The following is a 22,924-nucleotide window of genomic DNA, read 5'->3' on the forward strand; positions in this document are numbered from 1 at the left end:
GGGGTGGGCGCGGGAGCCAGTGTGGGATGTGTCTCTCACACTGATGTTTCTCTTTCCCTCCCCTCTACTCTCTCTGAAAAAGCAATGGGAAAGATACCCTCTGCTGAGGATTAACAAAATGTTAGAAAGGAGAACCAGCACCCAGCCCTAGCAGGGCCCAAGCCAGAGGCCCCAGGGACCTGCACAGCCCGGCAAGGCCCCGCCCTGCCAGGCAGGAAGTCTCAAGCCTTCACTGAGCTGGGAAGGGCCCAGGCTACTGCCGGTCGGGCTAACCACAGCCCTGGGGGGACAGAAAGCCCCAGAGTGAGAACAGCCAGGGAGACTCCCACACACACAAGCACAGTCAGGACAAAGCCCCAGCTTCTCAGAGAGGAGCCGGCAGAGGGAGCCCGCGGGCCAGCCCTGTCGGTGGCAGGCCATCCCGGGAGGTGGAGAGGAAAGGTGATGGCAGGGAAGTGCCCACTTCTGGACGTTCCCGAGATCCCCACAGAGAGGCTGCCTCCTCTTGTGCTCAGCACCCGCCCGCTCTGAGCTGTGCGAGGAGGAACCGAGGGTGCCTCTTAGCCTCTATCAGGTGACAGATACCTCCAGGCCCCTGCGGTTTCCAACATCCTGTGGTGGCCTGGTTTCAGCCGCCCTCACTGCGCGTGGGGCTGAGTCTGCAGCGCCGTCTGCGCTCTGCCCCCTGGAGCCTCAGCAGGCTTTCCCGGGGCAGCCTGTGTGCCCTCAGCCCCTGGCAGGTTCTGGGCGTCAGAAAGCACCGATGGGAGGGAGGGGTTCAGAAGGACGCCATCATAAAGAGCACTTCTAATCTGCTGCCTCTGTGCCCTCCCCGCCCTTCCCCTCCCCTCCGCCCTTCCCTTCTTCACCCAGACACAGCTTCTGAGAAAGACTAGTACAAACACACACCTCCTTCCACGCCCCCTTATATACAGGTTGCTACGTGCATCCAAACCCACTGCTCTTCTGCTCTACAACCATCACTGGCTCCCACTTGCCTGCCGAGGGAAACCGGGGCCTCTCTCACTTAGCTCCCACCTGTCACCTGCTTCTCTCAGTGGCTTGCTCCCTGTCGCTGGAGGATGTCCTGTACCTTCCCTCCAGTGGAACTTTTCTCGTGTTTTTCCCTCTGGACCGTGTCCTTCCCCGTCGTGCCCGCCTGGCCATCGGTACAGCCCACGTGCTGAGGTCCAGCCCGCCCAGGCGTCCCAGTGGACTGCCACATTCTGCTGTTTCAGGGTGGCGGTGGCCTGCCTTGACTCACAGGAAGACATTGTGGGGTAAAGCTGAGCTGAGGTGCCTTTGGGTGCTAGAGAGAAGGAAAGCACGGGGGTTAGAAAGGACGAGAGGGCTGCAGCGTATCATGTTGGCTTGGGAGTGAGAGGACAGACAGGTCTAGCCTCAGAGAGGTCAGCTTCCCTCTGTGTGGCCGTGGGCAAGTCACTGGGTCTCCTCACCACTCACCTGCTTTCCCTACAGCCCCCAAAGCAACGGTCTGCTCGTGGTGAGTTTGTTTTCCTTTGTGGCTTAGAGTGGACCCCTGTCTCCTGAGCATCGGGTGCTGTGCAGGGGTGCTGGGTCCTGGAATTCAGACCCTGCTGGCACCCCTGCCTCTCTGATTTATGGGTTGGTGACGAAGCCAGAGAACCGGCAAGGCAGCTGTGGTTCATCGATTTGTCTGAGAGGCTGTTAGCTTTTGAAATCAGACAGGAAGGAGGGTTGAGGTGGAGCCGGCACAGGAAGAGGTGAAGAGCCTTGCTGCTGTGACAGCCAGAGGGCTCGGGGCCTGCAGGAGCCGGCGGGCTGTGTCCCTGCTGCCCCGGCAGGGCCTTCCTCCTTCCCCGGACGGATCCTGAAGGCTCAGGGCCCAGCCAGCTGGCCACCGCTGCCCAGCGGCCCCCACTGGCGCAGGGCTAAGCTTGGGGGCACTTGGATGGAGCACCCCCTGGCTCCCTAGTCTTGGCATCCCAGAGGCAAGCAACAAGGCCTAGGAGGTAAGTAGAATCCAGGCTGCCTCCGGGCAAGACGGGGGAGGCAGAGGAGAGGCCGGCAGGAGGGCCGTGGCTTTTGAGGCTGGGTTGCCCTGGGGCAGGGAGGCTGGGGTAACCCCAAAAAGGTGTCCCCATGGTGCCAGGAGCTGCAGGCAGGGCTGGTTCGTGGGGTGGAATGAACAGAGGTACCCAGGACAGCCAAGGGGGCACAGCCCCGCTCCCCAGGCACCAGAGATGGGACAGGAGGAGCAGGAAGTGGCTGGAAAGGGCCGTAGGCAGGCCAAGGGGATGCTGAGCAGTGTAGCCCACGAGTTAAACCTGCCATCCGCAGACCTAGGCACCCTTCCCATACCCCCTTCCATCGTAACATGCGGGTGACAGGACCTGACCCACCCTAGGGCCCCGAGCAGCTCCCTGCGCCCTCTCCCAGCTACGCTCTTGGATGGAGATGAGGCTCAGCAAGCTGAGAGGGACAGTAACCACGGAGGCCTTCTCTGAAAGGCACCGCTGAGCAGGGGTCCTCCCCTAGGGCCAGGCCCAGGGTTCCTCCAGCCCCCTAGGGGAGGCACTTGCTTTCCCTACACCCGAGGGCTTGCTCCTGGCATCACAGGCCACTCTGTGGCCGACCTTCAGATGCGGGTACAGATTGGGTGTTCCCTCCTCAGGCCAGGGGAGCGGGGACAAAAAGTTGCTTGGTCTCAGGTCGGGAGAGAGGAGCATCCCAGAAGCTGTGGCCTGAGATACGCAGCCCAGGCCGGAGGTGAGCACTGCAGGCCCCTGCAGACGCCCCACGCAGGAGGGCCGTGCAGAGGCCACAGTTCACACCCAGGCCAGGCACACAGCGAGGCCCTGGGAGGAGAGCACAGGACAGGCGGAGGCCCGTTGGCAGTCCATGAGTAAACTGGGACCTGGGTCTTCTCGGGGACCAGGCAGAAGCCCAGAGTCAGCCTGAGGGACGGGGTCTGAGTGACGCCAACAGTAGGAGCCCTGGTCCTTGGCGGAGCCCTGCCCCAGGGAGGAGGCTCTGGGGGAATGTGCGGGAATGAGGGAGCCCAGCTTCAAGGAGGCGGCAGTGGCCCCCAAACTGTCCGTCTGGCCTTGCGCTGCATCCTCCAGCTCAGGCCTTCTGCAGACTGAAGGCCTGGAGCTCCCCAAAGGTGGCCTGAGGCCCACGAGCCCTCAGTCCTCCCCTCTGTAAGCTGCCGCTCTCGCAGGAGGCTGTCTGCACTGGACAGGGTCTACCTGACTGCCACTGGCCCTCACCCCGCTCAGAGGCCTGGGGTAGGTTCCACCCTGCAGGAGGGGCACCTGGGGCCAGGGACCTGCCCCACTGAGGGAGGCTCCTCATCAGCCTCTGCTGCTCGCCCTGGGAGGTCCTGGTGGCAGGGGGCTTCCTGGCCCGCCTGCTGGAGTCTCCTCCCCTGACTTGTTTGAGACAAGACGTCCAAAGGCCAAGGCCTGGCTGGGGAGAGCGGGTCTTATCTGACCGGAGCCTCAGTAGGGGTTCCAGATAAAATACAGGACACCTTGTTAAATTTGATTGTCAGATAAACAATAAGACTTATTTAAAAAATATAGAAAGAGATTAATTAAAGAACTGATATGCATGTGTGCATAGCCCATGGACACAGACAATGTGATGAAGGCCCGGCGTGAGGTAGGGCTTGGGTGGAAGGGAGAAGTGGGGAAATAAGGGGCATCCGTAATACTATCAACAATAAAAAATAAACTAAAAAAAAAAACAGAAGGTGTCCCAAGTATTAGGTGGGACATACTTATACTAAAAGAACAATTTGCTATTTATCTGAAATTCAGATTTCACTGGGTGTCCTGCATCTTTGTTAAATCTGGCAACCAAGGCCTGAGGTCATCAAGACAAGGAAGATGGATGTCTGCTAAGGACGGAGCGTTGACCCCAACCCTGGGAGGCTAATGGGAGCTCAGAGGAGGGGGAGCTGGCCCTCCCACCTCCCAGACACACAGGCCCTGCCCTTCCCTCCCCTTCCCTCCTGCCTGCTGTCCTTCCTTTGTCACTTTCTCAGCCTCTCTCTGGTCCAGTGGTTCTCAGCTCCGGCTGCTCATTAGAATCACCTGGGTAGCTTTAAAATAATCAGTGTTGGGATTCTACCACAGACCAGTTAAATCTCAGAGTGGTTGGGCTAAGCAGTGGCGTTTTAAAAATAGCACTCCATTAAAAAAAAAAAAATCTCATATGATGCAGCAATTCCACTTCTGGGTATATGTACCCCAAAGACTTGAAAGCAGGGATTTGGACAGATTTTTTACGCCCATGCATTATTCACAAGCTTGGAAATAAGTGGAAAACAACCCAAGTGTCCATCAACAGATGAATGTATAAACAGAACGTGGTCACCCATAAAATGGAATGTGTTTTAGCCTTAAAAAAGAAATGAAATTCCGATACATGTTACAACACAGGTGAACCTGAAAAACAAAGAGCTCAGATGCAAAAGGACAAACTCTGCCTTGGTCAGTGTACTCAGTGGTTAGAGCATTGTCCCCTATGCCTGGTCAAGGGCATATACCTCAGCTGCAGATCCCCCAACTCCAGTATGGATGTGTCTCTCTAATGTTGATGTCTCTCTGTCTCTCTGTCTCTCTGTCTCTCTGTCTCTCTGTCTCTCTGTCTCTCTCTCTCTCTCTCTCTCTTTCTTTTTTTTTCTCTCTCTCTCCCCCCCCTCTGCCTCTCTCCCTCCCTCCTTTCTTCCCCCCTGCCTACCTCCTTGCTTTCCACTCGCTCTAGAAATCAATGGAAAAAATATCCTCAGTGAGGATTTAAGAAAGGAGAAATACTGTATTACTCTAATTATATGAGGTCCCTAGAGTAGTCAAATTCATGTGGAAAGTAGAATGGTAGGTGCTAGGGGCTGGGAAGGGGGAATGAATGGGGAGTTACTGTTTGGTGAGCACAGGGGCTCCCTTATGCCCTGTCCAGTCAGAACTACCCCCAAGAGTAATCCCTATTTTGACTTCTATCATTTCAGATTGTTTGGGCCTGACTTTAAACTCCCCATAAATGGGATCACAGAGTATGTTCTCTTTGGTATCAGCCTTCTTTCACTCAACATGTCTGTGAGAGTCAGCCATATTGTTGAGTGTGTCAGTACTTCATTCTTTCTCATTATTATGTAGGATTTGATTGTATGAACATACCAAAAAAAAAAATCCCATTCTATTGTTGATGGACATTGGCTGTTTCTACTTTTTTGGACATTATGAATAAAGCTACTATGAGCATTCTGGTACTGTGTTTGGTAGAGATAAACACTTGTTTCTGTGGGGTATATACCCAGAAGAGGAATTGCTATGTCACTGAAATATGCATATTTAGCTTTATTACTACCAAAAAATTTTCTAAAGTGGTTTTAATTTGCATTTCGTTGATGATTAGTGATATTCTCCTTTGTGACATGTCTCATTTTTCACTTGGGCTGCATTTCTTACTGATTTTAAAACGTGATCGGAACATCTAATCCATGGCTTGCTTTTTCCCCTTTAAAGGCTGTCTTCTAATGACGGCTGTCTTCTAATCTTAATGTATCTCAATATATCATTCTTTCCTTTCATGGTTATTACTTTTTGTGTTCAATTTAGTCTTTACCTAGCCCAAGTTCGTAAAGATATTCTCTTGTATTTTTTTTTTCTAAAGCCCTAACAGTATTAGCATTTACATTGAGATCTTTGAGTCAGCTTGAATTAAATTTTGTGTATGGTGTGAGGTATGGGTCAAGGTTCACTTTTCCCCTATGAATATCTTTAAAAAAAATAAATTTTATTGACTTTTTTACAGAGAGGAAGGGAGAGGGATAGAGAGTTAGAAACATCGATGAGAGAGAAACATCGACCAGCTGCCTCCTGCACACCCCCTACCAGGGATGTGCCCGCAACCAAGGTACATGCACTTACCTGGAGTCAAACCTGGGACCCCTCAGTCCACAGGTGACACTCTATCCACTGAGCCAAACCAGTTAGAGCCCATATAAATATCTTATTAGCTACACAATTTAATGCAAAACCACCCTTTTCCCACTGAATTGGCAGTGGAGCCTTGGTGTAAATCAGGTGACCATGTATGTATGGGTCTGCTTCTAGACCCTCTGCTTTATTGCAACGACCTATTTGTCTGCTCTTATGCCAATACCTATAGCACTAAACTAAGTCCTGATATTGTTTAGTGTAAGTCTTCCAGCTTTGTTCTTCTTTTTCAAAATTATTTTGGCTATTCCAGGGTCTTTTGCATTTATCTATATCTTTTAGAATTAGCTTGCCAATCCGCCCCTCCCCCCTCCAAAACAGCCTTCTGGGATTTTTATTGGGATGTTATTCAACCTATAGATCGATTTGGAAAGAATTGACATCTTAATAATATGGAGTCTTCCAATCCACGAACATGGTAAATCCCTCCTTTAGATTTTCTTTAATTTCTTAGTATTGTTTTAGTTTTCAGTGTGGAGGTTTTGCACAGTATTTACTTATATTTATTCCTATATATTTGGTTTTTAAGTGGTATTTTAAATTGTTACTTTTAATTTCATTGTTGCTAGTAAGTAAAAAAAAGTCTTTTTGTGTATTGATCTTATGGCTCAGAGGTTGAATGTTGACCTATGAGCCAGAAGGTCATGGTTCAGTTTCCCATCAGGGCACATGCCTGGGTTATGGGCTTGATCCCCAGTAGGGGGCATGCAGGAGGCAGCTGATAAATGATTCTCATCATTGATGTTTCTCCCTCTTCCCTCCTCTGTGAAATCAATAAAATACATTATAAAACATCAAGGAGCCGAAACCGGTTTGGCTCAGTGGATAGAGTGTTGGTCTGCGGACTGAAGGATCCAGGTTTGATTCCGGTCAAGGGCATGTACATTGGTTGCGAGCACATCCCCAGTAGGGGGTGTGCAAGAGGCAGCTGGTCGATGTTTCTCTCTCATCGATGTTTCTAGCTCTCTATCCCTCTCCCTTCCTCTCTGTAAAAAATCAATAAAATATATTTTAAAAAATCAAGGAAACTCAATAATCTCAAAATAAGATTAATTCAAAGAGACCCACACTGAGATAAGTTATAATCAAATTTTAAAAAGAAAAAGGTGAAGAGAGAATCTTGAAATCAGCAAGATAAAAGCAAATCATCATGCAAATGGGTCCTCAATAAGATTGTCAGCAGAGTCTTTGTCAGAAACTTTGGAGGCCAAAAAATATTTAAAGCACTCAAAAGGTGGGGGAGGGGGAAGGACAGGACCTGCCAACTAAGATTCCCATATCCAGGAAAAACATATTTTAAAGTAAGGGAGAAATTTAGACATTCTCAGAAAAACAAAAGTAGAGGGAGTTCATGACCACTAGACCTGCCCTATAGGAAATATGCACGAGAATCCTGCAGGATGAAATAAAAGGACACTACAGTAGTAACTCTAAGCCATATGGAGAAATAGAATCTTGAAAAAGGCAAATACATGGGCAACTGTAAACACTAGTATTATTATAACTATGTTTGTTTTGGTTTTGTTTGTTTGTTTGTTTGTTTGTGTGTGTGAGTGTGTTGGTTGATCACCTCCCACCCACCCACCCACTTGCCTCCTTCCCTCTGAGATTCCACTCTCTGTTCCATGCTTCCATGCTGTTCATCAGGTTATTTTGTTCATTAGGCTCCACATATGAGTGAGATCATGTGGTACTTGTTTTTCTCTGACTTATTTCATTTAGCATAATACTCTCAGGTCTCTCCAAGCTGTCTCAAAGAGTAAGAGATCCTTCTTTTTTTTTTTTTTTTTTTTTTTACTGCTGCATAGTATTCCATGGTATAAATGTACCACTGAGCTTTTACAAACTTTTTTTTTTTAATTCCAGAGAGGAAGGGAGAGGGAGAGATAGAAACATTCATGATGAGAGAGAATAATTGATTGGCTGCCTCCTGCATGCCCCCTACATACACAACCTGGGCATGTGCCTGATCAGGAATCAAACTGTGACATGCTGGTTCATAAAGTCAACGCTCAACCACTGAGCCATGCCAGTTGGGCTGTACCACTGCTTTTCTATCTACTGATGGGTACTTGGACTGTTTCCAGATTTTAGCTATTGTAAATTGTGCTGCTATCAACATAGGGATGAATATATTCTTTCTGATTGGTGTTTCAGGTTTCTTAGGATATCCTATAAGTGGGATCATTGGGTCAAATGGGAGTTCCATTTTTAATTTTTTGAGGAAATTCCATACAGTTTTCCATAATGGCTGCACCAGTTTGCATTCCTGCCAGCAGTGTACTAGGGTTCCCTTTTCTCCCGTCCTCACTAGTACTTGTTATTTGTTGATTTTTTTATGGTAGCCATTCTGACAAATGTGAGGTGACACCTCATTGTCATTTTAATTTGCATCTCTCTAATGACCAGTGACTTTGAGCATTTTTTCGTATGTCTCTTGGCCATCTATTAGTATATGTCTACTTTGAAGAAGTATCTATTTAAGTCTTTTGCCTGTTTCAGTTAGATTATTTGTCTCCCCTTTGTTAAGTTGATGAGTTCCCTATATATTTTGGAAATTAATAAATAATCAGATATATTATATCATTGGCAAATATATAAGCTCCCTTTTCATTTTGTTGGCTTCTTTCACTGTGCAGAAGCTCATATATATATATATATATATATATATATATATATATATATAGTCCTATTTTTTAATTTTCTCCTTCGTTTCCTTTGCCCTAGGAGATGTATCTGTAAACATATTGCTATATGCCTGATATTGCTTCCTATTGATTCTTCTAAGATTTTTATGGTTTCCTGTCTTAAGTTTAAGTCTTTTATCCATTTTGAGTTTATTCTTATGTATAGTGTAAGTTGATGGTCTAGTTTCTTTCTCTTTCTTTCTTTTTTTTTTCTTCATGTATCTGTCCAATTTTTCCAACACCATTTATTGAAGAGACTGTCTTTACTCCATTGTATGCTCTTACCTCCTTTGTCAAATATTAATTGAGTGTAATGGTTTGGATTGATTTCTGGGTTCTCTGTTCTGTTCCATTGATCTATATGCCTGTTCTTGTGCCAGTACAAGGCTGTTTTGATTATGGTGGCTTTGTAGTGTAACTTGATATATGATATTGTGATTCCTCCAACTTTGTTTTTCTTTTTCAAGATTGCTATCGATATTTGGGTTCTTTTTTGGTTCCATATACATTTTTGGAGAGTTTGTTCTAGATCTGTGAAATATGCTATTGGTATTTCAATAGGGATTGCATTGAATAGGTAGTGTTGACATTTTAATAATGTTAGTTCTACCAATCCATGAATGCAGTATATTCTTCCACTTGTTTATATCTTTCTCTATCTCACTTTTCAAAGCCCTGTAGTTTTCCAAGAACAAGTCTTTTACCTCCTTATGTTTATTCCTAAATATCTTAACTTTTTTTTGCAATAACAAATAAGATTGTTTGGTTAGTTTCTCTGTCTGAGAATTCATTATTGATGTATAAAAAAGCAATCAATTTTTGGGTATTGATTTTGTATCCTGCTACATTGCCAAACTCTTAAGTCTAGTTGTATCAATGGGTTTTAACTATACTTTTTGTTTTCTACATGACTTAAGAGATTATTACATTAAAAAAAAATAACCCTGATTATTAATGTTCAAACTAATCTATACTAATAAAAGGGTAATATGCTAATTAGACCGGGAGAACTTCTGGACATCCTTCCGGTCAAAGTCATGGTGGCTGGGCCGAGGCAGAAGTGGTTAGGGGCGATCAGGCAAGGAGAGGAGGGCAGTTGAGGGTGATCAAGCCAGCGGGGGAGAGGGAGCAGTTGGGGGTAAACAGGCTGGCGGGGGTGGGGGCAGTTGGGGGCAAGAAGACCAGTGGTGGGACAGTTGAGAGTGAGCAGGCTGGCATGTAGAGTGGTTAGAGGCAATCAGGCAGGTGAGCAGTTATGAGCCAGTGGTCCCGGATTGTGAGAGAGATGTCTGAGGGTCCCAGACTGGAGAGGATTCAGGCCGGGCTGAGGAACATCCTCTCACCCCTGTGCATGAATTTCATGCACGGGGCCACTAGTATTACTATAACTTTGGTTTGTAACTCTGAATTTCTTTTTCTACTTAATTTAAGAGACTAACAAATTTAAAAGAATTATTAGTTTATGTTTTGGGGCACACAATGGATACAGGTGTAACTCAGTAACATTAACAACCAAAACATGTAGGGACAGGGATGAAAAGGAAAAAAGTTTTGTATGTTATTGAAGTTAAGCTGATATAAATTTGAACTAGAGTGTTATCACTTTAGGATGTTAAATGTAACCTCATGGTAACCACAAAAGGAAATAAGAGAGGAGAACCAAGATGGTGGTGTAGGCAATATACTCACTGCCTCTCACAACCCCATCAAAATTACAACTAAAATACAGAACCACCATTATCCAGACCCACCAGAAAGCTGGCTGAATGGAAGTCCTACAACTAGAGAAGTAAGAAGAAAGCACACTGAGACTGGTAGGAGGTGGGGAGGTGCTAACAAGCTGGTCTGGCACCCACGTGTGGTGTTTTTTTTTCATTGGGAGGGAGATCATCTCTATGGAAGCTGCCTGGAGGAGCAAGAGCTTCCCAACCCGCACAGATGCCCAGCCCAGGGTCCCAGAGCTGGGAAAAGAAGTCCCTACAGGCAGTAAGGGCTATGGGCTGTAAAAACCAGTGCAGATTGGGGCTGAGTGGCACTCAGGCTGCTAGAGACCCAATTGCTGCTCTTAAAAGGCTGGATAAACTTACAAGCTCCTGCTTTCTCTGAGCTCCAGTGCCGGGCGAGGCTCGGGGGACCCAGACACATACAAGGAGAAACTGGACTGTCTGGCATCGGGGCAGGAACTCGGAGGTGGCTTTCTTTCAGACGGAGCTGGTCACAGCGGTCATTGTTCCTATGCTGGGACCCGTCTGTTCGCAGGGCTGACTAGCAGCCATTTCTGTTTGTTCCGCCCTGGTGATTCCCTTAGATCCCACCCCATCCAATGTACAACCCCACCCAAGCTTTTACATATGAATAGCCTGTCCTTTCTCAGGCTAAAAACCTGTCAAACAAACTGCAACTGGGTCAGAGAGCCCCAACCCTATCAAAAAAAGGCCTAAGACCCGACACCAGCCTGCCCTGCTTCACAGCTGGGCCACACCTGGGCACTTTCAAATCTGATACAAAGAGGAGGAATCTGCAGATCTCTCTTGTAGCTCCTGCTGGGTGGCCCTAGGTAGTGTCTGACCCAAGAGCCAGTGTACCCAGTGGTCAGCGTGAGACCATATCAGATTACAACTATTCACATCCACAAGTGACACACTCAAGGGGCAGACTCAGTGGGCACCAAAGCCCCATTAAAACAAGTCCTGCTCCATAAGGGTGTCCCCTACACAGCAGCTCTCCCACTGTAGTCGCAGCTGGTCCTCACAGCCAATTGGCCTGGAGGTCAATTCCTCCCAGTGACACCAACGAAATCAAGTCTCAGCTACAACAAGACTGTGCTCACAACACACAAATGGGGTGCACTTAGAGCTCCCAGCCCAGGTGATGTAGGAGGCTGATTTACTGGGCCCTATAGGACACCTACTACACAAGGCCACTCTATCAACTCAAGGAGACTTAGCAGCTCCACTCAATACATAACAATAAACACAGGGAAGCAGCCAAAATGCGGAGACAAAGAGACATGTCACAAATGAAGAAATGAAAGAAGCAAAATACTGGATATAGAGTTCAAAACCACAGTTATAAGGTTACTCAAGAATTTTCTAAAAACCTCCAAGGAACTTAGTGAGACTTTCAGGGAGAAATTCTCTTTAGTAAGAATGCAAAAAAAAAGAAAAAAAAAAAAAAAGGAAAAGGAAAAGGACTAATCAGAAGTTAAGCATACACTAACTGAAATAATATACTAAAGGATCTAAAGAAAGCCCTCAACAATACCCACATTGATGTGATTTCAATAAAAATCTCATCTGTCTTTTTCCCCTTTAGTTTCTCTCCCCCCCCCCCCTTTAGTTTTGACATTTAGAAGAATAAGAGAACTGCCAGAAGGACTCAGATGTATGAGTGGCCTAGCCCTGGCCTATTTCTAACGTTCCCAGATTAGTGCATCTACCTCAGATTCGTCACACTCACCTCTCCAACACCCACTATGAACCAAATGGCTGGGAAATGCCATCTTACTTGTTGCTAAGCTTTGTTTAGCATTTTCCAGGTGAAAAGGTTCATCCTGAGTTAAAATGCCGCGAACCCCAATGCAAATTCAAGACTGTGGAGTGCGTTGGGCTCTTGGGGCTGTAGGCAGCAAAACCTCCTTTTAAGTGAATAACACCGAGACCCAGGGAACGCAGGGCTGGAAGGCATAGCTGGACCTGGTTTAATGAGCTGCTACACCCAAAGCAGTGGTTGTGGCTTCTGCCCAGCCCTGAGTCCTGTTTTCTCTTCTAGGGCCATGGAGGAGGGATGGCCAACCCCCGGCCCCTGAGTTCCTAAGGCCCTGCTGGAGGAGCTGCGTGGGTGGGCTATGGGCCGGACATCCTGCCCGCTACAGGTGAGAAGAGGGGTAGATGGGGGTGGCTCTGGGTCCTCACGTATCCACCTTAGCTGAGGGAGGGATACACGGGGGGGGTGGGGGTGGGGTGGGGAGGCGATACACAGAGGAAAAGGAATGTGAGTGGGTGGGACTCAGGCATGGTTTGCCTCTGCGTCACTACCCCCAGCAGAAACTGTGCTGCCTGTGGGTCAGGAGCCCCTGCTCTTACCCAGAAACCAGAGTAAGACACGAAGCTATACAACTGCTCTGAGAACCAACTTTCCCTTCTCTTAGACTCCTCCATTTACTCTTTGTTCCTTTTTAACCACTAGACTTTCGTCATTAGGGCAGTTTTAGGTTTACTGACAAATGGAGAGAAAAATTAAGTCCAGAGATTTCCATACACCTCCTTGCCCCCTACATGCACCCTCCCCCACTGTGGACACCCCCCCCAGAGTGACACTTTGGTTACATGGGTGAACCTACACTGACACGCCATTATCACCCGAGCCCATAGGTTACATTAGGGTTCACTTTGGGTGCTGTGCATTCCGTGCACTTGGACACACGTATGATGACATGAATCCACCGCTGTGGTGTATCACACAGAGGAGATTCGTGGCCCTAAAAATTCTCCGTGCTCACCGACTCATCCCTCCCTCCTCACCCCAGCCCCTGGCCACCATTGATCTTTTCACTGTTCCCATAGTTTTGCCTTTTCCAGAATAGCACAGAGTTGAAGTCGTACTGCATGTAGCCTTTCATTCTTCCCTTCTTGTGAGTGGACCTGCTCCTGACCCCACTGCCGTTTCCAGGTACCAATGACACCCCAGCACAGAGGGCTCCGGAAGCCTGCCCGGTGTCACACAGCCGGTAAGCGGCCGAGCTCATGCTGCAGCCTGGGCCTGGGCTCTTATCCGTTTGGGCCCCGGCATCTGACCGATGCTTGTGGCATCAGGAACTATTATCTTCAGCATCCAGGAACAACCAGCCCCTCCAGCCTCTTCCCCGAGGCCAGACTGTGGGCCACCAGCGGGGAGAGGAGAGAGGGTGGGTCCCCAGAGGGTGAGTCCTCACACATCCTGGCGGCTCCTTACCTGTCCCAGGCTGCTGGGCGGGGAGACAGCAGGCAGCAGGCTCAGGCTTCCTCTTCGCAGCTCCTGGCAGCGATCCTGGGCCCCATGAGGAAGCAGGAGATGCGGATGGGCGGAGAGGCTGGCCAGGGCCACGCTGCCGGCTCCCCGGCCGAGCAGGTGAAAGCCCTCATGGACCTGCTGGCCGGGAAAGGCTGTCAGGGCTCCCCGGCCCCACAGACGCCTGACAGGACACCCGACTCTCCACGGGGGCCTCACGGCAACGGTAGGCAGATGGAGGGGGGTCCCCAAGCCTTTTCCCCCTCCTCTCCTTTCACCCCCCTCATCCTACCTCCTGCCCCTGCCTTTCATCTGCCTCCCCGCTTTCCTTCTTTACACCTGCCCTCCCCAACTCTCCCCTCCGACCTCCCTCCACAGACTCGCGGATACAGAGACACCAGGAGGCCCTTCTGAGCAGGGCAGGAGGCGGCCTGGAGCCGGGCAGCCCCCCGCCCAGGTTAGCCAACCTCCTGCTGGTGGAGGGCCTGATGGACCTGCAGCTGAGGGAGCATGACTTCACGCAGGTGGAGGCCACGCGCGGGGCCTGGCGCCCGGCCAGGACCATCGCCCTCAGCAGGCTCTTCCTGCCTCTGTCGCGGGTGTCCATCCCGCCCCGCGTCTCCATCACCATCGGGGTGGCCGGGGTGGGCAAGACCACGCTGGTGAGGCACTTCGTCTGCCTCTGGGCCCGGGGGCAGGTGGGCAAGGACTTCTCCCTGGTGCTGCCGCTGACGTTCCGGGACCTCAACACCCACGAGAAGCTGTCGGCCGACAGGCTCGTCCGCTCCGCCTTCCCACAGGCCGGGGCGTCTGGCCCGGAGGGGGCGGCCCCGGCCAAGGTGCTCCTCATCCTGGACGGCCTGGACGAGTGCAAGACCCCGCTGGACTTCTCCAACACCGCGGCCTGCACCGACCCCCAGAAGGAGATCCAGGTGGACCACCTGATCACCAACATCATCCGGGGCAACCTCTTCCCGGAGGTTTCGGTCTGGGTCACCGCCCGGCCCGGCGCCGCTGGCCAGATCCCCGGGGGCCTGGTGGACCGGATGACGGAGATCCGGGGCTTCGACGAAGAGGAGGTCAAAGGGTGTCTGGAGCAGATGTTCCCTGAGGACCAGGCCCTCCTGGACTGGGCCCTGGGCCAGGTCCGGGCCCACAGGGCGCTGTACCTGATGTGCACCGTCCCAGCCTTCTGCCGGCTGGCAGGCTTGGCGCTGGGCCACGCGTGCCGCCACCGGCGGGGGCCCCAGGACGCGGGGCTGTGGCCTCCCAGGACCCTGTGCGAGCTCTACGCCTGGTACTTTCGGATGGCCCTCGGCGGCGAGGGGCAGGAGAAGGGCAAGGGGAGCCCTCGGATCGAGCAGCTGGCGCACAGCGGCCGCAGGATGGTGGGCTCGCTGGGCCGGCTGGCCTTCCACGGGCTGGTCAGGAAGAAGTACGTGTTCTACGAGCCGGACCTGAAGGCGTTCGGCGTGGACCTCGCTCTGCTGCAGAGCGCCGTGTGCAGCCACTTCCTGCAGCGCGAGGAGACCCTGGCCTCCTCGCCGGCCTACTGCTTCGCCCACCTGTCCCTGCAGGAGTTCCTGGGGGCCGCGTACTACCACAGCGCCTCCAAGAGGGCCATCTTCGACCTCTTCACGGAGGGCGGCGTGTCCTGGCCCCGGCTGGGCTTCCTCACGCACTTCAGGAGCGCGGCCCAGCGGGCCATGCAGGCCGAGGACGGGCGGCTGGACGTGTTCCTTCGCTTCCTCTCCGGCCTCTTATCGCCAAGGGTCAATGACCTGCTGGCGGGCTCCCTGTTGGCCCCGGGCGAGCACCAGGGCTCCCGGGTGCAGGCGGCCCAGCTCCTGCAGGGCTGCCTACAGCCCACCACGGTAGTCTGCGCCCGGGCCGTCAACGTGCTGCACTGCTTGCACGAGCTGCAGCACACAGAGCTGGCCCGCAGCGTGGAGGAGGCCCTGGGGAGCGGGGACCTGGCCCGGCTGACCGGCCCCCCGCACCGGGCTGCCCTGGCCTACCTCCTGCAGGTGTCCGATGCCTGCGCCCAGGAGGCCAACCTGTCCCTGAGCCTCAGTCAGGGTGTCCTCCAGAGCCTGCTGCCCCAGCTGCTCTACTGCCGGAGTCTAAGGTGGGCACCAGGGAGGTGTGTGCAGGGGTGTTGGAGAGGAGAGAGGAGGGGACCTGGAAGTACTCCCCCTCCACCTGCGGCCTCTGCAGCCGTGTGTGGGGGCTGCGGTAACAGAGGTCCACACACTGGGCAGCTTAAAGCAATAGAAACGTATTCTCTCAAGTTCTGGAGGCAGAGTCCAAATTCAAGGTGCTGGCAGGGCTGTGCTCCCTCTGACACCTTCAGGGAGGACCCTTCCTGCCTCTCTAGCTTGTGGTGTTGCGGGCAACCCTTGGCTTATAAATACATCACTGCAGTCTCCGCCTCTGTGGTCACCTGGCTACCTTCTCCGTGCCTGCCTTCACACGGGGCTTTCCTCGCTTGTAAGGACATCAGTATGGGATGGCAGGCCCACCTCCTCCAGTGTGACCTCATCTTATCTAATTACGTCTGCCACGACCCTATTTCCAAATCAGGTCACACTCTTGAGCCACTGGGGGGTTAGAATGCCAACGTATCTTTTGGGAAGACACTATTCAACCCATAACACCCTGTGAACCATCCCAGTGCTGACAGAAGCCACACCCACACTCCCCATTCTCAGCGCATCTCCTGTCCACTGCTCCGGACCTTAACAGGGGCTGAGGGAAGGGCACAGGGCCAGGGCCATTCAGGACCCGAGAGCAGCTTCCATGTCCTCAGAAGGAGGAGCACTAGCAGCAAGTATCTCCCAGAGGCACACGGATAGAATCCGCAGGGCTCAGCCACTGAGCCTCCCAGTTCACCTTTGTAGGGAAGCTGTGAGCATGGTGGGTGTGCTGTCCTAGGCCTCTGGGCCGTATGATGGGAGCTACATTGGAATGGAGAGAGGGAGGGGACCCTAACCTGGGTGTCTGAGCGTAGTGCCCCTCTTGCCTTCCTGTGCCAGCCAGGGGCTTCATCCACCTGCCTATGGGAGGTGGTACCACTCACTATTGTGGTTCCTCCCGACCAGGCTGGACACCAACCAGTTCCAGGACCCCGTGATGGAGCTGCTGGGCAGTGTGCTGAGTGGAAAGGACTGTCGCATTCAGAGAATCAGGTAACGCTGACCCAGGAGACTCCGCCCAGGGCACCTACCGGTCTCTCTGGGTCTGAGGGCTCCTTTCCCATCCTCCTTTCTGCTCAACTAGCTGGTGATACTTTCAAAGAGAGGTGTCTGGAGCATGCAGCAGCTTGTTTCCACCCATTCCAGAAAGTTCCAGGGGCTCAGGTAGTCATCTGTAAGAAAAGAGGAAGGATATCGTGAAGAGCAGAGGCTATTTCTCCAAACACTATATGTACCGACATGGCATCAGGCCCAATTTTCTCACAGTTTGCCTTCATATAGTGTTCTGGGCACAGGATTCTATCTTTAAATAAAATATAATTTAAAAAAATTTTTAATTAAAAACGTTAGAGCCTGATTGTCCTGACATGCCAAAGTTGTGGGTTCAATCCACAGTCAGGGCACATACAAAAATCAACCAATGAATGCATAAATAAGTGGAACAACAAATCGATGTCTCTCTCTCTCTCTCTCTCTCTCTCCTCCCTCTCCTTTTTCTCTCTCTCCTCCCCCTCTTCTCTTTCTTACAAACCAATAAAAAAGATTTTTAAATTTAAATATTGCATCTTTAATGTAATTAGATTAAAAAATTTTTTAAATATATATTTCATTGAGTTTTTACAGAGAGGAAGAGAAAGGGATAGAAACATCAATGAGAGAGAAACATCGACCAGCTGCCTCCTGCACACCCCCTACTGGGGATGTGTCCGCAACCAAGGTACATGCCCTTGACCAGAAATGAACCTGGGACCTTTCAGTCCACAGGCCAACACTCTATCTACTGAGCCAGACCAGTATTGGCTAGATTAAAGTTTATATGCTGACTGCAGGACAGATCTGTGAGCTTATAAAATCTCTCCTGTAATAATTTCCAAGTTTGAGTAACACCCTTGTTTGTACCTGAAATGATTCCATGACCTAAGAGCAGCTTTCAGAGAATTAGGGAGGTGGGTTTGGAGAACAGGACCCAAGAATAATTTTTTATTCTCACACAAGGCTTTGGGTTCTGGAATAATCGATATCTGAGAAAATAAAAAATGTGGAATGAGTCAGGAGCAAAACAATTATTGAGAGCAGTGGTTAGAGTAGCAGGCTCTTGTACAGACACCTCTGTGCCTAAGGAGGGTAAAATCAGTTCATCAGAGCTGTGAGTGCTTGCAATTGGCCGTGGTGGGAGTATTTACACCATGGAAACTGGCCCATGTTACAAATCAGGGTTGATGTATTCTGGTGTTTCCTGAGAGCCAGTTTTCCAGCACACCGCGGCCTGGGGTCCATGTGGTAGACTTCTGTAACTGCCTGCCCTCATTTCTGTGCTATGTAGCAGCTGTTGTGCTGAATTCTGACCAAGCTTCCCTGGAACCCTCTGCCAGTGTGTAAGTCTGTCTGCCTACTCTAGTCCTACTTGCTTGGCTCAGAGGCTTTTATGGTCCTGGCATTCTGTTCCAGGGCTCACCTGACCTCTGCCTCTGTCCTGGCCCTAACGATGCTGGTGAGGCTGAGGGGTTTGGATCATGAGCCTGGAGCTGATATTTATGGACTTGCCATAACCATAACCACTCCTCTCCCTCTCCTTGGGCAGCTTGGCTGAGAACCAGATCAGTAACAAAGGGGCCAAAGCTCTGGCCAGATCCCTCCTGGTCAACAGAAGTCTGACTTCTCTAGAGTAAGTACGACACCAAAGGCCAGTCTTCCTCCACAGGGCCAGGGAGCACTTGGGAGGCATGTTGTGAAGTCCCCTTGACCACGCTCTCCCATGGGGGACTGGAAGAATAGCTGAGAGAACAATGTCACAATGTCACAGTTCCGCTCAGCTATCCAGACTCGCCCAGGAAGCACCAGAATTTCAGGCCTGAACTTGGAGTTATCATCCTCCTCTCCGTCCGTGGCTCAAGTCCACTAGTGCATCAGATCCTCTGTTCTTCTTCCCATCACATGGGAAGGAGTTCAGAAACTCCTTCCTTGTTTGCCTACATAAAAATCTCTGCCCCACTCACACCAAACATGAAATCCTAAAACCAAACATGAAATCCTAAACCCTGACCCATTCTGTTCAGAAAGCACAGATGTAAAGGTCAGTGTAACTTCTGCTCCTCCTTCCCTCCCTGGGCACTGGATGACAGAGAATGGCTGTTTTTCCCTTCCTTCCGCCAGCCTCCGCTGTAACTCTATTGGACCTCAGGGGGCCAAGGCCTTGGCAGATGCTCTGAAGATTAACCGCACCCTGGCCTCTCTGAGGTACGTCTCACCTGCCTCCCCCTGACATCCATCCCCTCGGGGGCCACCCATGGAGTGGGTGACTGAAAATGTGGGCATCAGACACCAGCTCCCACCGGTGGATACCACAGGATCTTGTATCCTAAGCAAGTTTCCAAGTTCCAGCTCCTCCCTGGTTATTGTGCTTGTGATTATGGCCTAAGCAATGATTAGAGGAGACAGGCAGAGGTGGAGGAGCAAAATAATCTATGAGGAAAACCTCTCGTCCTCCATTGAACGAGAAATTCCCAAGACCATGGTGTCAGAATGTTCCCCTGAGATGTTTTCCAAGACATTAAAAGCCCATCTTCCAGAAGATTCTTCCAGTTTGGTGTGGTTTTGCTGTGCTCCTTTTAGGAGCTAGTAGTTGTATCCATTCTAAGTTGAATATGTATCACCATTTTGTTTTGGTTTTATGTATTTATTTGTTTGTTTATGCTTCAGTTATATATTTTACAATTAAAAATTATAAGACTTGATTTTATCTTAGAAATTCATTGCTTCTGAGTTGGTGCATCACAATGTGGCTTATTTCCTATAAGAACGTCTTTCCTAGGGACCAATTTCAGAGTATTGTAGTCTGTGTAAGCACCTTGTAATAGTAGATGTTCTGAGTAACAATTCCACATCGGAAACTTTTTTGTTGTTAATCTTCACCTGAGGATATTTTTTCTCATTACTTTTCAGAGAGAGCAGAAGGGAGGGAGGGAGGGAAGGAAGAAAGTAGGGAAAGAAGGAGGGAGGGAAACATCAATGTGAGTGAGACCCATCAACCAGTTGCCTCCTGCATGTGCCCTACTTGGGACAGGGAGCTAACCTGCAACCCAGGTGCATGCCCTTGACCCAGAATCAAACCAGCACGCCTTCAGAGTGTGCTTTCCACTCTGGCTTTTAAGGACATCAGTAGCGTCCTTTCTACTCAGCACGATGCAACCACTTAGCACATCGGCCAGGGCGGAACCCATTTTTTATTAGCTTAATGAAGATTGCAAAGATAGCATTTCGGCGGGTGTCTGAGTTGATTCAGCCTCTCTTGTTTTGACCATGGCTAATTCATGTTCTTTTCACCAGGCAACTTGATGTCTCTTCTGTTTTCTTAGGAGAAGCTTCATTTTCTTTACTTTGGAATGCTCCATTTATCTTTATTCTGGCTGCGTGGTCGCCTAACCCATCTCTCTCCTCACTATGGCGGCTACCTTTCCCTGTTTTCATTTTCTTATATTGAGGTGAAAATTCCCACAAAATTCACCATTTTGAAGTGTGCAGTTCAATGGCACATAATACATTCACAATGATGCAGCTGTCACCTCTGTCTAGTTCTAAAATGTTTTCGGCACCCTAGAAGACGACCCTGTGCCCATGAGCAATCCCTTCCCATTCCCCCCTCCCTTCAACCACCACCAATCTGCTTTCTGCTCAATGCATTTGCCTATCCTGGATATTTCATATACACGGAAGCATACACTAAGACCTTTTATGTCTGTCTTCTTTCACCAAACATGTTTTCAAGGTTCATCCACATGTTAGTATGTACCAATAGTTCATTCCATTTTACGGCTAAGTAATTAATATTCATCAGTTACTGGACATTTGGGTTGTTTTCAACTGTTGGCAATGTACATAATGGTGCTGTAAACACTTGTGTACAGTATTTGAAGAACTGTTTTTATTTCTCATGGGTAGATGCCTTCCAGTAGAATTTGCTGGTCACATGGTAACTCTATGTTTAACCTTTTGAGGCACCACCCATCTGTTTTCTTCAGTGGCCACACCATCTTACATTCCCACCCGCAGTGGGTGATTTCTGATTCCGTCTACATCCTTGATAACACGTGGGGGCTATGACTTTTGGCTGTAACTGGGGTTATGGATGACTGAGCTATTGTTATCCAGATACCATGGGCACCTTGTCCCCAGTCAGCAGGCAAGTGCTTAGAGACCCAGAGGGAAACCTACGTCGGAGCAGCAGAGGGAAAGGCCAGTTGTCCCGCGGTTCCTGTGTGGTGTGCATGGAGGGCATATAGTGGTTAAAGCCCCTGTCACTGAGCTTAGCTGTGCCCTCCCTTGAGCAGGGGTGACACTGTGGTGGGAATCAGGCCACCGCTGGGCGCCCTCGTGTGCTCCATGGTGACGCGCCTCTTCGCTGCCTCCACAGCCTCCAGAGTAACAGGATCAAGGATGACGGTGCCAAGTTCGTGGCTGAGGCTCTGGCAGCCAACCGGACCCTCTCCGTGATGCAGTGAGTGGACGTGCTGGCCATTGGACAGTCTCCTTCGTACTCTCTCATCTCCTCCTCCAAGGACCTCTCTGCCTGTGTTTTGCAAGGAGGGATGGATGGGCAAAGTCCTGAGGCTTTCTGACCTGTCTGGTTGGCCCCTGGAAAACGTGATGTCCATTGCTTTCCCAGGGAAGGAGGTGTTGGGCAAAAAATTAATAAAACCTCCTGCCAATCCAGAAAACCCTCTCCACAAATGTGCGGAAGAACAAAGCCGCTTTATTATTTGAATAAACACTCAGCTAGGCTGTAATGTACATCACAGGCAATCTGCAAAGACAGAAGTGAATCAGACCCTTTTCCATAGCCAACAGACACAGCCCATTACATACATGTTTCCAAGAAAAACGACTTGTCCTCAAGTGAGAGAGCTGTGCAGCAGTGTCTGTCACACATGGTTTATCCTAAATTAGCCTGGTAGCTGGGATAGCCATCTGTGTTTGTTAACTGCCTTTAGCCAAAGGAAAGTTAAAACTTTATATTTCATGACAAGAAAGCTCTTACAACTTGGGGCCTGTGTATCTTCTTTGATATGTGCATTTCAAAGAGATGATTCCAAGGGCCTTACAAAAGACATTCCAAAGCTGTAAATCTGGCAAGAAGTTTTTATTTAGCTTTTTAAAAGATTTATATACTTCTTGCCCCTTGTTGGTCAGTGGTTAGAGCATCGGCCCACACACCAAAGGGTCACAGGTTGGATTCCCAGTCAAGGGCACGTGCCTGGGTTGTCCCTGGTTGGGGCACGTGGGGGAGGTAACCAGTTGATGTGTCTCTCTCACATCAATGTTTCTTTCTTTCTCTCTCTTTCTCTGTCTTCCTCCTTCCACTCTCTTTGAAAAGTAATGGGAAAAATATCCTCTGATGAGGATTAACAAAAAACAACAACAGAAAGATTTACATATTTCTCAAAGGGACAGGGAAAGAATTTACAATTACAATAAGAGAAGTTACCTTTTGGGACCAGGGGAAATTCTCTTTTTAGATTGCATTTAGCCTCACACAGAAAAGGCCCTGGCCTGTCTGCCCTTCTGGGATGAGCACAGAGGTTCTCCTGTAACATCCCCTCCTCCAGGTTTAATGAAAGAGGAAGTAGCTTTTGGAGGAGAGGAACCCAAGTGGAGGAAGGACTGCCCCAGGGAAGACTGTGTGGTTGGGAGGAAGGCTGCTGGTTGGTCTACATGGACGTAGACTGTGGAGGGTTGGGAGGGTTGGATGGGCAGAGGGGCGGTGGTAATTGTATGTGGAAGTCCCCACAGGAGGTTGCTGGATATTATCAGTGTCTAGTGGTCACTGCTTTCCAGTTTCTGACAAAGGAGGGCCTGGCTGCCCTTGCCTCTTCATCTCCACATAATGTCAGTCTGTTGGCACCACTTTGGCAATAATCGGCAGACCTTTCCTGGAGGCCCCTCCCCCATGCTGTGATACACGGAGCTGGCACTCAGCACTCCGCTGTCTCTGGCCTCTCACCTTGAATCAGAGTGTTCTTGGCCTGGAATGGCTGTGATGAGCTTTGCTAAAGGGCCCCTCTCCTCTCCC

At 50.0% G+C, this 22,924-nt stretch overlaps 1 protein-coding gene across 1 annotated transcript in view; it reads left to right on the forward strand.

Annotated features, from left to right (window-relative positions):
* Positions 1–1,717: 1,717 nt before the first annotated feature.
* NLRC3 (NLR family CARD domain containing 3) overlaps positions 1,718–22,924 on the forward strand; it is a 32,725-nt gene continuing 11,518 nt past the window's right edge. Inside the window, exons 1-9 of the mRNA XM_084882277.1 lie at positions 1,718–1,994; positions 12,446–12,548; positions 13,346–13,403; positions 13,688–13,889; positions 14,042–15,791; positions 16,765–16,851; positions 18,440–18,523; positions 19,012–19,095; positions 21,269–21,352. Of these exons, the coding sequence (XP_084738403.1) occupies positions 13,712–13,889; positions 14,042–15,791; positions 16,765–16,851; positions 18,440–18,523; positions 19,012–19,095; positions 21,269–21,352 (2,267 nt within the window). The 5' untranslated portion in view covers positions 1,718–1,994; positions 12,446–12,548; positions 13,346–13,403; positions 13,688–13,711. The remainder of the gene's footprint in view (positions 1,995–12,445; positions 12,549–13,345; positions 13,404–13,687; positions 13,890–14,041; positions 15,792–16,764; positions 16,852–18,439; positions 18,524–19,011; positions 19,096–21,268; positions 21,353–22,924) is intronic.

This window comes from Pipistrellus hanaki (genome assembly GCF_964339955.1).
Source record: "Pipistrellus hanaki genome assembly, chromosome: 4".
Taxonomy (NCBI): Eukaryota; Metazoa; Chordata; class Mammalia; order Chiroptera; family Vespertilionidae; genus Pipistrellus; species Pipistrellus hanaki.